General features: G+C 47.9%; 1 protein-coding gene across 1 annotated transcript in view; it reads right to left on the bottom strand.

Annotated features, from left to right (window-relative positions):
- Nucleotides 1–14,950, bottom strand: part of LOC127039466 (zinc finger protein 850-like) — a 33,316-nt gene extending 18,366 nt beyond the window's left edge. The window contains exons 1-5 of the mRNA XM_050933235.1: nt 14,734–14,950; nt 11,579–11,705; nt 3,818–3,931; nt 2,908–3,499; nt 1,381–2,739 (exon numbers count right to left, since the gene is read on the bottom strand). Of these exons, the coding sequence (XP_050789192.1) occupies nt 1,381–2,739; nt 2,908–3,499; nt 3,818–3,931; nt 11,579–11,705; nt 14,734–14,919 (2,378 nt within the window). The 5' untranslated portion in view covers nt 14,920–14,950. The remainder of the gene's footprint in view (nt 1–1,380; nt 2,740–2,907; nt 3,500–3,817; nt 3,932–11,578; nt 11,706–14,733) is intronic.
- Nucleotides 14,951–15,163: the final 213 nt, after the last annotated feature.

Here is a 15,163-nt window from a genome sequence, read left to right on the forward strand (position 1 = left end):
GACGGGCTATTAGGATGATCCGAGGAATGGAAAACCTGTCATATGAAAGGAGACTCAAAGAGCTTGGCTTGTTTAGCCTAGCCAAAAGAAGGCTGAGGGGGGATATGCTTGCTCTTTATAAATATATCAGAGGGATTAATATTAGGGAGGGAGAGGAATTATTTAAGCTTAGTACCAATGTAGACACAAGAACAAATGGGTATAAACTGGACACTAGGAAGTTTAGACTTGAAATTAGACGAAGGTTTCTAACCATTAGAGAAGTGAAGTTCTGGAACAGCCTTCCAAGGGGAGTAGTGGGGGCAAAAGGCATATCTGGCTTTAAGACTAAGCTTGATAAGTTTATGGAAGGGATGGTATGATGGGATAGCTTAATTTTGGCAATTGATCTTTGATTACCAGCAGATAAGTATGCCCAGTGGTCTGTGATGGGATGTTGGATGGGATGGGATCTGAGTTACTGCAGAGAATTCTTTCCTGAGTTCTGGCTGGTGAGTCTTGCCCACATGCTCAGGGTTTAGCTGATCACCATATTTGGGGTCGGGAAGGAATTTTCCTCCGGGGCAGATTGGCAGAGGCCCTGGAGGTTTTTCGCCTTCCTCTGCAGCGTGGGGCACAGGTCACTTGCTGGAGGATTCTCTGCAGCTTGAGGTTGTCAAACCACAATTTGAAGACTACAATAACTCGGACATAGGTTAGGGGTTTGTTATAGAAGTGGGTGGGTGAGATTCTGTGGCCTGCTTTGTGCAGGAGGTCAGACTAGATGATCATATTGGTCCCTTCTGACCCTAAAGTCTATGAATCTATGAGCTGCTCTCTCAATTTGCTGATCTCCTTAAAAAGGCAGTGTACCTAGAGTGGGGTCAGTGTACTTAAAGGAGTAATGTGCTTCTCTCTCGCACACACACGGTGTGTGTCTCTGTCTCTCTCTGCTAGGCTGTGTCTCCTCCCTCCATTCATGCTGCCTTGTAGAGCAGGAGGCTACATTAATAACAATGTATTGTTATTGAGGGCTCACCCAAGGGCTACTTCATCATTTAGAAGTAAGGGATTCCCTGGGAAATATTCCACCTTCTGACTTCACCACCTCAACCAAGCTACACAATCTTCACTGCTATGTACAGTATTAAATTGTTTGTTTAAAACTTATACTATGTCTGTATATTATATATATATATGTATGTATAAAAATATAGCCTTTTGTGTGGCAAAAACAATTTCCCTGGAACCTAACCCCTCCCCCGGCATTTACAATAATTCTTATGGGGAAATTGGATTCACGTGAAGTAGCATTTTTCAGAAACAGAACTATCACATTAAGCAAGGAGTTACTGTAATAAGGTGCGAGCTCCAGATCAAACCTTTCCCGCACTCACAGGCTGCTCTCGTGTGTGGATCCTCTGATGATTAAGGAGACTTGAGCTCTGAGCGAACGTTTTCCCACACTCACAGCATGTATAGGGGCGCTCTCCTGTGTGGATTCTCTGATGAATAGTAAGTGCTGTGCTCCAAGTGAACTGTTTCCCGCACTCACAGCACTCATAGGGGCGCTCTCCTGTGTGGATCCTCTGATGATTATTAAGGTCTGATTTGAAAGTGAACCTTTTCCCACACTCACAGCATTGATATGGTCTCTCTCCCGTGTGGATCATCTGATGTCTAATAAGGGATGACTTCTCCGTGAAGCTTTTCCCACACTCACAGCACTCATATGGTTTCTCTCCTGTGTGGCTCCTCTGATGTTTAATAAGGGCCGAGTTATGAGGGAATGTTTTCCCGCACTCAGAGCATGTGTAGGGGCGCTCTCCTGTGTGGATTCTCTGATGATTAATAAGGCCTGAGCTCTGAGTGAACTTTTTCCCACACTCAGAGCACTCATAGGGGCGCTCTCCAGTGTGGAGTCTCTGATGATTAATAAGGCCTGAGCGCTGCGTAAACTTTTTCCCGCACTCACAGCATGTATAGGGTCGCTCTCCTGCGTGCATTCTCTGATGATAAAAGAGGCCTGAGCTCCGAGTGAACTTTTTCCCGCACTCACAGCATTCATAGGATCTCTCTCCTGTGTGGCCTGTCTGATGTCTGATAAGGTTTGATTTCGCACTGAACTGTTTTCCACACTCACAGCATTTATAGGGGCGCTCTCCTGTATGGATTCTCTGATGTTGACTCAGGTTTGAGTTGAAAACGAAGCTTTTCCCACACTCACAGCATTTATACCGTCTCTCTCCTGTATGAATCCTTTGATGTCTAATAAAGGATGAGTGCCAAGTGAAGCTTTTCTTGCACTCACAGCACACGTAGAGTCTCTCTCTTGTGTGGATTTTCTGATGTTTAAGAAGGGCTGAGCTCTGAGGGAACGTTTTCCCATACTCACAGCATTCATAGGGCTCCTCTTCTGTGTGGGTTCTCCGATGTTTAAGAAAGGCTGTGCTCCAAGTGAACTGTTTCCCGCACTCACAACATTCGTAGGGGCGCTCTCCTGTGTGGATCCTCTTATGTATATTAAGGTTTGATTTGAAAGTGAAACTTTTCCCGCACTCGCAGCATTTATACGGTCTCTCTCCTGTGTGGATCCTCTGATGTCTTATAAGGGATGAGCTCCGCGTGAAGCTATTCCCGCACTCGCAGCACTCGTAGGGTCTCTCGTCTGTGTGGCTTGTCTGATGTTTAGTAAGGTTTGATTGCTCACTGAATTGTTTCCCGCACTCACAACATTCATAGGGTCTCTCTCCCGTGTGGCTTGTCTGATGCTTACGAAATGTTGATTTCTCAATGAATTGTTTCCCGCACTCAGAGCATTCATAGGGGCGCTCTCCTGTGTGGATCTTCTCATGTTTAAATAGGGTTGAGCTCTGAGCGAACGTTTGCCCGCACTCAGCGCATGTATAGGGGCGCTCTCCTGTGTGCATTCTCTGATGATTAATAAGGAATGAGCTCAGCGTGAACCTTTTCCCGCACTCACGGCATTCATAGGGTCTGTCTCCTGTGTGGATCCTCTGATGCCTAGTAAGGGATGAGTTCTGAGTGAACCTTTTCCCGCACTCGTAGCACTCGTAGGGTCTCTCTCTTGTGTGGCTTGTCTGATGTGTGATAAGGTTTGATTTCTCACTGAACTGTTTCCCACACTCACAGCATTTGTAGGGGCGCTCTCTTGTGTGGATCCGCTGATGTCTAATGAGGGTGGAGTTCAGAGTGAAGTGTTTCCCACACTCCGTGCATGTGTTTTTTCTCTCTCCTACAGGCATTCTCTGCTGGGCTGTGATTTCCTTGGAGTTCTGGTGAGTCCCCTGACAATTAATGGATTTGCCCACCTTCTCCCTCGGCTGGATTCCCTGCTCCCTCTCTGGCCTGTGCTGACGCTCACAGGCTTTTCCCTCCACACGATGCCTGGACACATTCCCTTGGAATCCTTGTGATAATCCCCCATGTGTTTCCACTTGCTCAGCATCTTCCTGCTGAGGATTCTGCTCCTTGTTCTCACTCACCATCCCAGCACCTGCTAGGACAGAGAGAGAAACCTCAGAAACGGGTAGAAAAGGGGAAATCAAACCAAAATTAGAGCTCAAAAGACAGAAAAAACTCCTCTCCTTAGAGGACAGAGGAGAGGAACAATTATTCCTCCACATCCCATCAGGTAGGGAGCTGCTGCCAAGTGTCAGTGAGGATGGGTAGGAAGCCATGAGCGATAGTTGCCCATAGGGTACAAGGCCTCCTGAGGATACTCCTGAACTCCGAGAGCTCCCAACGCCTTTTTAGGGAGTCCCAGCTCTTTCCTTCAGGCACTGAGAGTTTTTGAATTGGTTTAATGATCCCTTACCTGTGCAGGCAGCTCTCAGGATCTCTCCTTCCTCAGAGCCCTGGAGATCCAGGACCCATGGCTCCTCCCCTCGTTCCAGCTGGGAGATCACATCAGGTTTGGAAACAGGAAACCCTGCTCAGGGGACAGAAAACAAGGGAGATCAAGGGAGTTCATGGGACATTTTTCATAAGGAAGAGTCTATTGGTTTTAACTCAGCCCATTGTAAAGCTGTCAAATCCTGGGGACAGGTCCCCAGGTGTTCCAAGGTGCAGGACACTCTGCATATGAGGGATTTAACAGTCCCCATCTCTGCCTGGGAACACACCCAGCCAGACACTCCTCAGCAAGGGGCTCCTAAAACACAGAGACATGTTCCAGGAAGTAAAAACACCAGCCAGAGGGGAAGTCACCTTGGATCTGCTTCTTAATCACAGAGGGAACCCCAGAGACAATGGGAGAGTTGTAGGAAAGCCAGGACTGGTGAGCACAGGCTGGTGGGATTCAGAGCAGTAAGAAAAAGGACAGATGGGGGGTGTCACTGAATGTCGTATCTCAGGGCTTGTCTACACTTGAGACACTGCGACTGTCCTGTGTAGTGAGTCAGTGTAGACAAGGGGTCGGCAACCTTTCACAAGTGCTGTGCTGAGTCTTCATTTGTTCACTCTAATTTAAGGTTTTGCGTGCCGGTCATACATTTTAACGTTTTTAGAAGGTCTCTTTGTAGAAGTCTATAATATATAACTAAACTAGTGTTGTATGTAAAGTTAATAAGGTTTCAAAATATTTAAGAAGCTTCATTTAAAATTAAATTAAAATCCAGAGGCCCCCAGACTGGTGGCCAGGACCCGGGCAGTGTTAGTGCCACTGAAAATCAGCTCGCATGCCGCCTTCGGCACCTGTGCCATAGGCTGCCTACCCCTGGTGTAGACACTCGCTACAGCAACGAGAAAAGTTCTCCCATGAGCATAGGTCATCCACCTCCACGAGAGGCAGTAGCTAGCTCGACGGAAGCATTATTTTCTGTTTAAGTACCAACTACTCTAACTACCCTAAATGCTACATGTTTATTCAGATTGTCTTGAAATTTGCTGGGCAAATTTTTCACAGGCATTCAGGGAAGGGTTAGTGGTCCAAACATGGGGTGATTTGTTAAAGAGGTTCCTAAGATATAGCCCTCACCCCCACACACCTTATGCAGCTTTTTACAAAATCATCTTGCTCTTGAACCTTTTTCTGCACACAGCTGGGGCTGATTCTCATTGTCCTCCGACCGATCTCAGTCACTTGGCATTTCTTGCCGTTAGTACACAGCACCCACTGCCGCTTTGGGAAACCATTATTGAAAAAGTTCATACTGGTAGGATTTGGAATTTCAGAGCAGCACAGGTCAAACTGGTGAGTTGATGACATGGAAATACATACGTGCGGCAAGATTACGTCCCTGTTAACTGCTAGAGGGTTTCCCGCAATCTGCTGTCACAGTAAAGTGTTGTCTCAAGGAGATGTGCTGTGGCCATTGCACCTGAATTCATCATCACGTCATGTTCCCATGACACCTCTGGTGTTTAGGGCAGCGACGAAGCTCCTCCACTCCTGTCTGTTTCTGGCAAGTCTTTCAATGGTTCCCCAGCTATGACCCAGGTTTCTCAGCTCAGCTTCCACAGCTCTTCACCATGTTGTTTTCAGGCACCTGCTTTCAGGTGTCCATCTTAATGTTATTCTGGGGACGGAATCAGTTTCCATCCGAAGCACATGGCTAATCCATCTCCAGCGTCTCCTGGCAATGATGGTGCTCACATCCTCTTGGCTGCACTGTGTGAATAGGTCTTGGTTTGAGATTGTTGTGGGCCAAAAGATACGGAGGATTTTTCTGAGGCAAGTTGTATGGAATGAAAACAGTTTGGACACGTCATGCTTTCTCATTTCCCAGCATTCTGCACTATAAAGTAGTGTTGGAAGTACACAGCTCTGATAAATCTTGAGTTTGGTTTTGGTGTTGTATTTCGATGATTTCCAGACTGTACTGAAGCTCTGCAAGGTGCCCCTGGCTTTACTGATTCTGTTCCAGACGTCCTGCCTTGTTCCACCGTCCTGGCAGATGGTGCTGCCCAAGCATGTGAATGTTTCTACATTGGTGAGAACATGATCCTCTGTCCATTTTGGTGATGGTGAGGCAATGTTAAAGGTCATAATATTGGTCTTATTGCGGTTGATTTTCAATCCAATTTGCTGGCAGAATGTGTTGTTTTTTCTTGTATACGGTGTTGGATATGTGATAGGAGAGCGAGTTCATCTGCGAAGTCCAGGTCTTCAAGGGATGAGAAGGGTGTCCAGTTAATGCCTCTTAGCATGTCTCTGTTGTACGCCACATTACAAAGTCAATGGCAATGCTGAAGAGGGTTCATAGATTCAAGGACTGGAAGGGACCTCGAGAGGTCATCGAGTCCAGTCTCCTGCCCTCATGCCAGGACCAAATACTGTCTAGACCATCCCTGATAGACATTTATCTAACCTACTCTTAAATATCTCCAGAGATGGAGATTCCACAACCTCCCTAGGCAATTTATTCCAGTGTTTAACCACCCTGACAGTTAGGAACTTTTTCCTAATGTCCAACCTAAACCTCCCTTGCTGCAGTTTAAGCCCATTGCTTCTTGTTCTATCCTTAGAGGCTAAAGTGAACAAGTTTTCTCCCTCCTCCTGATGAAACCCTTTTAGATACCTGAAAACTGCTGCTATGTCCCCTCTCAGTCGTCTCTTTTCCAAACTAAACAAACCCAATTCGTTCAGCCTTCCTTCATAGGTCATGTTCTCAAGACCTTTAATCATTCTCGTTGCTCTTCTCTGGACCCTCTCCAATTTCTCCACATCTTTCTTGAAATGCAGTGCCCAGAACTGGACACAATACTCCAGCTGAGGCCTGACCAGCGCAGAGTAAAGTGGAAGAATGACTTCTTGTGTCTTGCTCACAGCACACCTGCTAATGCATCCCAGAATCACGTTTGCTTTTTTTTGCAACAGCATCACACTGTTGACTCATATTTAGCTTGTGGTCCACTATAACCCCTAGATCTCTTTCTGCCATACTCCTTCCTAGACAGTCTCTTCCCATTCTGTATGTGTGAAACTGATTGTTTCTTCTTAAGTGGAGCACTTTGCATTTGTTTTTGTTAAACTTCATCCTGTTTACCTCAGACCATTTCTCCAATTTGTCCAGATTATTTTGAATTATGAACCTGTCCTCGAAAGCATTTGCAATCCCTCCCAGTTTGGTATCATCTGCAAACTTAATAAGCATACTTTCTATGCCAATATCTAAGCAGTTGATGAAACACCCCGACATACGCCTAACATGACACACCCCGATATACTCCTGTTCTGACTTCAAAACTGAACTCACTGTGATCAATACAGCATGTGACGTTAGAATAGATGCTTTTGATAATGTTGACTATACAAAATGTGCCATAGGCCGGTCCTGTGAATGCTATCAAAAGGCTTCTCAGAGTCTAAGAAGCTTATGTAGAGTCAACATTTCCATTTTAAGCATTGTTCTATTATGTTTCGTTGAGCCAAGATCTGGTCTGTGCATGCACGCCCTTTTCAAAAACCGCCTTGCTCTTTTCTGAGAATGCTCTCAGCTGCTGGACTATGATCTTACACAATACCTTGCTTGGCACAGATAAAATTGTGATATCATGCCAGTTATTACAATCACTGAGAGTTCCTTTCACTATAACCCCATTGGTCCACTCCTCTGGCACTTTTTCCCTTTCCCAGACTGATGTGAATAGAGGGGCCAGGATAGATGCCGCTAACTCAGGATTTACCTTGAACTATTGTGCATTCAAGTTATCCCTGCCAGGAGCTTTCCCATTTTTTAAGGATTTGACGCCTTGAATGATCTCTTGCTTTGTTGAGGTGTCTGTGTTGATATCAAGATCATCTTCTGCCTCTGGGATGTTTGCTTCCTCTATAGGTGGATACCTGTTCAACAATTCTTTGAAATGCTCTGTCCAGTGCATTTCTTGTTCTTTTTCTGTTGTCAGTAGGTGGCCTTCTGTGTCCCTGATGAGAGTGTTTGTTGGTGTCTGCCATTTACCACTGGTAAGATTTTGTAGACGGTTCCTTGTTCACCACGAGCAGTTGCCTCCTCGTCTTGTTTTGCTAGATTATCAATATAATGTCATTTGTCCGCATTCACAGGGCGTTTGATCTCCCAGTGTGCCTTGCTCTACTGCTCATGGTATTTGTCCTTTAGCTTCTGGGATTTTATGTCTAAAACTTTTTTCTTCGGGGGTCATCTGGTTTCTATGGTGTTCCATGTGCTGGGTGTAATCCACTCATTTCTTCTCTTCTGCCTCTGGCTTAGACAGGCTTCGCTGCGCTGTTCATAGATTGTTGTAACTTTGTCCCACTTTGTGTTAATCTCCTCATCTGCATTCTCCTCCTCTTCATCAATGTCTGCAAGTGCCTGGAACCTGTTTTTTCACTACAGAATGAAGGCTTTCTATAGTTCAGGGGACTTTAGCTTGTCAACATCATAATGTCTACGTCCCTTGTTTGGTGGACCCACGCTTCTCTGTTTTAGCTTGATGGAGGCTGTCACAAGGTGGTGGTCGCTGCCAATATCTGCTCCCTTTCTCACTTTCACACCTGTCAATGAGTGTCGCCAGTTGACATTGGTCAATCTGGTTCTTAGCTCTGCCATTTGGAAAACACCATGTGAGACTGTGAATTTCACAACGTTGAAATAAGGTTCTGCCGATGACTAGATCATTCAAATTACAGAAATCAACAAGCCTCTCCGTTTTCATTCATCATGCCCACCCATGTCTTCCCATTGCTCTGGTACTGTTTGTGTTGTCCTTACTGACCTTGGCATTCAGGTCTCCCATGATGATAGTTAGGTCATGGCGTGTCACTCTCTCTAATTCCGCCTGTAGTATAAGGTAGATCCTTTGCTTTTTCATCACAGTCATTTGTTGGAGCGTAGCACTGACTTAGGGTGATGTTATTGTATTTCCCTTTCAGTCTGGCTCTAATTCTGCTGCTGATGGACTTCCATTCAAGCAGGGAGCGCTCCACTCCCATCTTCAAAAGGATGGTAACACTGTTATTGTGTTGTCCATCATCCTGTCCAGAATACAGCAAAGTTTCTAATGAGGCTGTTGTTAATCTTCCTGATCCCATCCATCTGCTCTCACTGACACCAGGATACGTAGCATCTCATCTCTGCTGGGACCTGAACTAGCTTCTGTGTTTCGTACATTGTCTGTACATTCCAAAACACTCGTTTGGTTTTTGTCTTGGTGTTGAACACTTCACTCTTCATGCCAGTGGCTTCCTTTCGGCTTTCACCACTGGAAGTCATACGGGTGTTTGACTCCTGAAGGACATCGCACACAGGAAAGCAGGGATTCTCAAACTTCATCGCAACACGTCCCCCTTCCGACAATAAAAATTACTACACGGCCCCAGGAAGAGGGATTGAAGCCTGAGCCCACCGGTGCCCCACCACCCCGGGCAAGGGGAGGGAGGGAGCAAAGTCCAAGTCCTACTGTCCTGGATAGGTGGATGTGACAAAACCCAAGCCCAAGGGTGTCAGCCCCGTGTAGGGGCCTGTAACCTGAGCCCTGCTGCCCAGGGCTGAAGCCAAAGTCCAAGCCCCTTTCCCCAGGGCTGAAATCTTTGGGCTTCGGCCCCATGTGGCAGGCTCAGGCTTTTCGGCCCGACCCCAGCAAGTCTAAATACCAGCCCTGGCGACCCCATTAAAACCAGGTCGCAACTTACTTTGGGGTCCCAACCCACAGTTTGAGAACCGCTGCACTGAAGGTCCATTTCTCAGCCGCTGTTTCCGTAACATATTTTATTTTTTACGAGACAGGGTTGTTCGCCATGTGCCTAACCCCGAGCTTGGAGGGCCAGGATGTCAGTTTTGTCTGGCCAGGTTCACTCTGCATTGTGGGCTGTGGAAGCCACGCCTACCAAGCCCTACTGGGCATGCTCCAAATGTAGCTGGAGTATAAATGGGAGCAGCTCAGCTCAGTCTGGGCTGACAGCTGAAGAGGAAGGACAGTCGCTGCAGGCTCCAGACAAGGAAGCACCAGAGGCTCTGACAGCAGGAGCAAGGGCCACCAAGACCCAGGCGGAGACCCAGACACCAGCAGACGTAGTAGGAAGTAGCCCAAGGGGATGCCGGCTGCAGGGCTGAGAACAGTCAGCGAGTTGCACTTGGCTCCCCACTGACTCAGTGGCAGAGACCTTTGCCACAGACAGGGCCCTGGGCTGGTACCTGGTGGAGCACAGAGGGCCTGGGTCCCCCTACCCCGGCCACCACCCACCCCTAGGTGGCAGTCCATTGTCCTTGACTTTGGCCACTAGCCGTTTCCACACTGAGTAATCTAATTTATCCTAGCCACTACGCCATACCACTGTGAGGATCAGGGCAACCCAAATGACTCTGGCCATTAGGCCTTTCTGCCCTACGGATAAGGGCAATCCTATAGACTCTGACCATTAGGACTTCTAACTCTGGGACCTCGAATGGTGCAGTGAACTTATTTGTGGACTGGGAACAGCCCCTTGCATGAAAAGAGGATGGGGTATGAAAAAAAATCACACTGCTCACCAACATAGCTATGTTGGGGAAAGCTCTAGGATAGACGGTTATAGTGGCAAAAAACAAAAAAAACCCCACACATTCCAAAAATCAATGTAATTAAACACCCATAAACTACATTCATGCAGAGTACATGCCACATCTAAAACACAACCTCATCTCTGCCCCTTCCATAACCCTGGGGTTGACGCTAGCCACTGGAAACGGTTCAGTAAGGCTGGTACAAAGGTTTACAAACTACCAAGGGAAGTGGAGAGTTCTTCATTTCAGGAAGTCTTCCAGTCAAGACTGGATGCCTTTCTGGAAGATGATTTAGTCAAACACAAGGTATACAGCTCAACGCAGCGGTAACCGGAGGAAATTCTGTGGCCTGTGTTACAGAAGAGGTCAGACTAGATGACCTAATAGTCCTTTCTGGCCATAAAAACCTATAAACCCAGAACAGTTACAAAGAAAGACTAAAAGAGCGTGCCATTTTTTGTGCTGTGTTCCACAGATGGGGAATACCAGCATTTATCGGCACCCCCTCCAGCTGCGTGCACTGTGTCAGCGTAGCTGTAATTTGTTGCTGGATGAATTACTGGGAGCAGCTTGGCAGAGCTGTGACTGTGAGAGGAAGGGAGGTGCGTGTGGAACTTGGGGGACCTAATCTGCCCCTTTTCCATGCTAAGGGCTGTAGGTTGCGTCAGTGAAGGGGCACAAGGGCGTGCTCTTGTCATGGAGATTGTCTGCAGTCTGGTGGCATATGTGCTACTTGTTTCCAGGGTTCAGCGAGGGCTACGTGAAGTCAGTGACTCAGAAGAAATCCTAAGGAACAGGGTAAGGGGGTGATCTCACTTTGCAAGTCTGAGCTGGTTTGTGTGGAAAAGCTTTAGTGTTTGAGTGCCAGCCAGGGGTTGGAGGCTTCTCATCTTTACACTGGACCTAATTTCAAGTTTTGCCTTAGCAAAGTGAAGTTGTTAGACTTTGGGCTGAACTGCCCCTGTGCCCTGTTCCCAGAGCGTTCTGTAGCGAGGAGGGCAGACTGTTGTTATGTGGGTCACTGACTTGTCGGGGTGATGCTGAAATAGAGCAGAGTAGAGGCTGCATTGCGGGGATGCCATGAAACTTAACTCTGCCTTTCCCCTTCTAAGAACCGAGGGGATAGGAACCCTTACCCAGCAAGGTCACGTTCTCATAGTTCTCCTGCATGACGTCTCTGTAGAGGGCTCTCTGGGTGGGGTCCAGCAGAGCCCCCTCTTCCCTGGTGAAATACACAGCCACCTCCTCGAAGGTCACCGGCCCCTGAAAGAGCAAGAGTCCAACACTCAGCACCTGCTGCCCCAGTCACAGCCCCATTATTCAACGGGGAAAGGAGCCAATCAAATGGAAACTCTGGGTAGCTTGCAGTCAGCAGAGTCCAAGAGCAGCCATACTGGGTCAGACCAAAGGTCTATCTAGCCCAGTATCCTGTTCTCCGACAGTGGCCAATGCCAGGTGCCGCAGAGAGACTGAACAGAGCACATAATTATCAAGGGACCCATCCCCTGTCACCCATTCTCAGCTTCTGGCAAACAGAGGCTAGGGACACGATTCCTGCCCATCCTAGGTAATAGCCATTGAGGGACCTAGCCTGCACAAACTTATCAGGTATTAGAGCATCCAGAAAACATGAGGGTGAGGGCACAAAGAGAGAGCCCCTTCTCTCTCAGCAGATCCATCACACTCCTACTAGTCTGACTGATACAGGTGTGGGAGTCCTTAGCAGGGTCCAGGGAGAACTCCCTGGTAGAATCATAGAAGATTCATTTTCATTGCCCTTCGCTGCACTCTCTCTAATTTCTCCACATCCCTTCTGGCCCAAAACTGGATGCAATACTCCAGATGTGGCCTCACCAGTGCCAAACAGAGGGGAATAATCACTTCCCTTGATCTGCTGGCAACGCTCCTACTAATGCAGAGCAATATGCCATTAGCCTTCTTGGCAACAAGGTCACACTGTTGACTCATATCCAGCTTCTCATCCCCTGTAATCCCCAGGTCCTTTTCTCCAAAACTACCGCTTAGCCAGTTGGTTCCCAGCCTGTTGCAGTTTATGGGATTCTTCCATCCTAAGTACACGACTCTGCACTTGTCCTTGTTGAACCTCATGTGATTTCTTTTGGCCCAATCTTCCAATTTGTCTAAGTTACTCTGGATCCTATCCATACCCTCCAGCTTACCTACCTCTCCCCACAGCTTAGTGTCATCCACAAACTTGCTGAGGGTGCAATCCATCCCATCATCCAGATCAGATGTTGAACAAAACAGGCCCCCGACCCTTGGGACACTCCGCTTGATACCAGATGCCATCTAGACATGGAGCTGTTGATCACTACCCGTTGATCCCAATGATCTAGTCAGCTTTCTATCCACTTTATAGTCCATTCATCCAATCCATACTTCTTTAACTTGCTGGCAAAATACTGTGGGGGGCTGTATCAAAAGCTTTGCTAAAATTAAGGTATATCACGTCCACCTCTTTCCCCATATCCACAGAACCAGTTATCTCACCATAGAAGGCAGTCAGGTTAGTCAGGCATGACTTGCCCTTGGTGAATCCATGTTGATTGTTCCTGATCACCTTCCTCTCCTCCAAGTGCTTCAAAATGGATTCCCTGAGGACCTGCTCCATGTTTTTTTCCAGGGACTGAGGTGAGGCTCAGTCTGTAGCTCCCTGGATTCTCCTTCTTCCCGTTTTTAAAGATGCGCACTACATTTGCCTTTTTCCAATTGTCCAGGACCTCCCCTGATCGCCATGAGTTTTCAAAGATAATGGCCAATGACTCTGCAATCACATCACCCAACTCCCTCAGCACCCTCGGATGCATCAGATCCAGTCCCAGGGACTTGTGCATGTCCAGCTTTTCTAAATAGTCCTTAATCTGTTCTTTCACCAGTGAGGGCTGCTCACCTCCTCCCCATACTGTGCTGCCCAGTGCAGCAGTCTGGGAGCTGACCTTGTCTGTGAACACCGAGGCCAAAAGAGCATTGAGTACTCAGCTTTTTCCACATCATCTGTCACTAGGTGGCCTCCACCATTTAGTAAAGGTCCCACTCTTTCCCTGACCACCTTCTTGTTGCTAACATACCTGTAGAAACCCTTCTTGTCACCCTTCACATCCCTTGCTAGCTGCAACTCCAGTTGTGCTTTGGCCTTCCTGATTACCCCCCTGCATACTCGAGCAATATTTTTATACTCCTCCCTGGTCATGTGTCCAAGTTTCTACTTCTTATAAGCTTTCTTTTTGTGTTTAAGCTCACCAAACATTTCTCTGTTAAGCCAAACTGGTCGCCTGTCATATTTGCTATTCTTTCTGCACATTGGGATGGTTTGTTCCTGCAAACTCAGTAAGGCTTCTTTAAAATACAGCCAACTCTCCTGGACTCCTTTCCCCCTCATGTTATTCTCCCAGAGGATCCTGCCCATCAGTTCCCTGAGGGAGTCAAAGGCTGCTTTTCTGAAGTCCAGGGTCCATATTCTGCTGCTCTCCTTTCTTCCGTTTGTAAGGATCCTAAACTTGACCATCTCATGGTCACTGCTGCCTAGTTGCCACCCACTTCTACTTCCCCTACCAATTCTTCCCTGTTCGTGAGCAGCAGGTGAAGGGGAGCACGGCCCCTAATTGGTTCCTCCAGCACGTGCACCAGGAAGTTGTCCCCAACGCTTTCCAAAAACTTCCTGGATTTTCTGTGCACTGCTGTATTGCTCTCCCAGCAGATGTCAGGGGGATTGAAGTCCCACATGAGAACCAGGGCCTGTGATCTGGGAACTTCTGTTAGTTGTCTGAAGAAAGCCTCTTCTATCTCATCCTCCCGGTCTGGTGGTCTATGGCAGACATCTACCACGACATCACCATGACATGGGCAGGAAGCCCAACACCCTCCTCATTGCGAGAAAATGGATATGAGGGGAGGGACATCTCCCCTAAGCCTGACTGGTGGGTGCCCCCTTCATATCTCACAGCAGCTGCTGGTTAGTCGGGTCAGGCTCCAGCACTGGGAGTCTGGCCACTTTTCCTAGCCCCGTCTAGGTGGGTTGTTTCCTCTTCCACAAATTAGAGCATTTCCACCTCCGAACCTCAAGGGTCTGTTCCTAGAATCTAGGCCACTTATTAAACAACTGCCAGCAGGTTTGCCACACCCGGTCCTCCTCCATTTCTCCACCCTGTGCATTTCCTGCCCCGCTCCAACCTCCAGACCAGACTTTGCAAACCTTCCCAACACCTGTGTATTTGCTGTCCCTCTCCCTCCTGCAGGAACCCACCAGCAACCCCCCCCCAATAATCCCTACCTGAACTGGCTCCTCTGCAGCCATTTCTCTTCCCTGTCCTGTGGGAGGACGGGATGAGCTGGAGCGAGATGTGGGCGTCATTCTGCAGCCTGGCAGAGCGAGAAGGGCAGTTGTGAAATGAACTAAAGCTTGCTCTGAAACCTCCACATCAGAATTTCCCCAGGTCCTTTCCTTGCAGACGGACATCCTAGATTCTGTCACACTGGGAAAACACTTAACAGGTGATAATGAGAGGAAAGTGGTACAGACAGGGAAAGCGTGGGTAGAGGATAGGCTAGCTCCCTGCCTCGCCCCCTCCCTTTCATCCCATCTCTCCTCTCCTCGGAGGGACACAGCTGGCAGGGAGTCTCGTGGGGGAGGGTGAATGAGGAGGGACCCAGCAGGCGGGCGAGAAGTGCCCGAGAGGGAGGCCTGGGGGGGAGAGAGGTGG

This window comes from Gopherus flavomarginatus, chromosome 23 (assembly GCF_025201925.1).
Source record: "Gopherus flavomarginatus isolate rGopFla2 chromosome 23, rGopFla2.mat.asm, whole genome shotgun sequence".
Taxonomy (NCBI): Eukaryota; Metazoa; Chordata; order Testudines; family Testudinidae; genus Gopherus; species Gopherus flavomarginatus.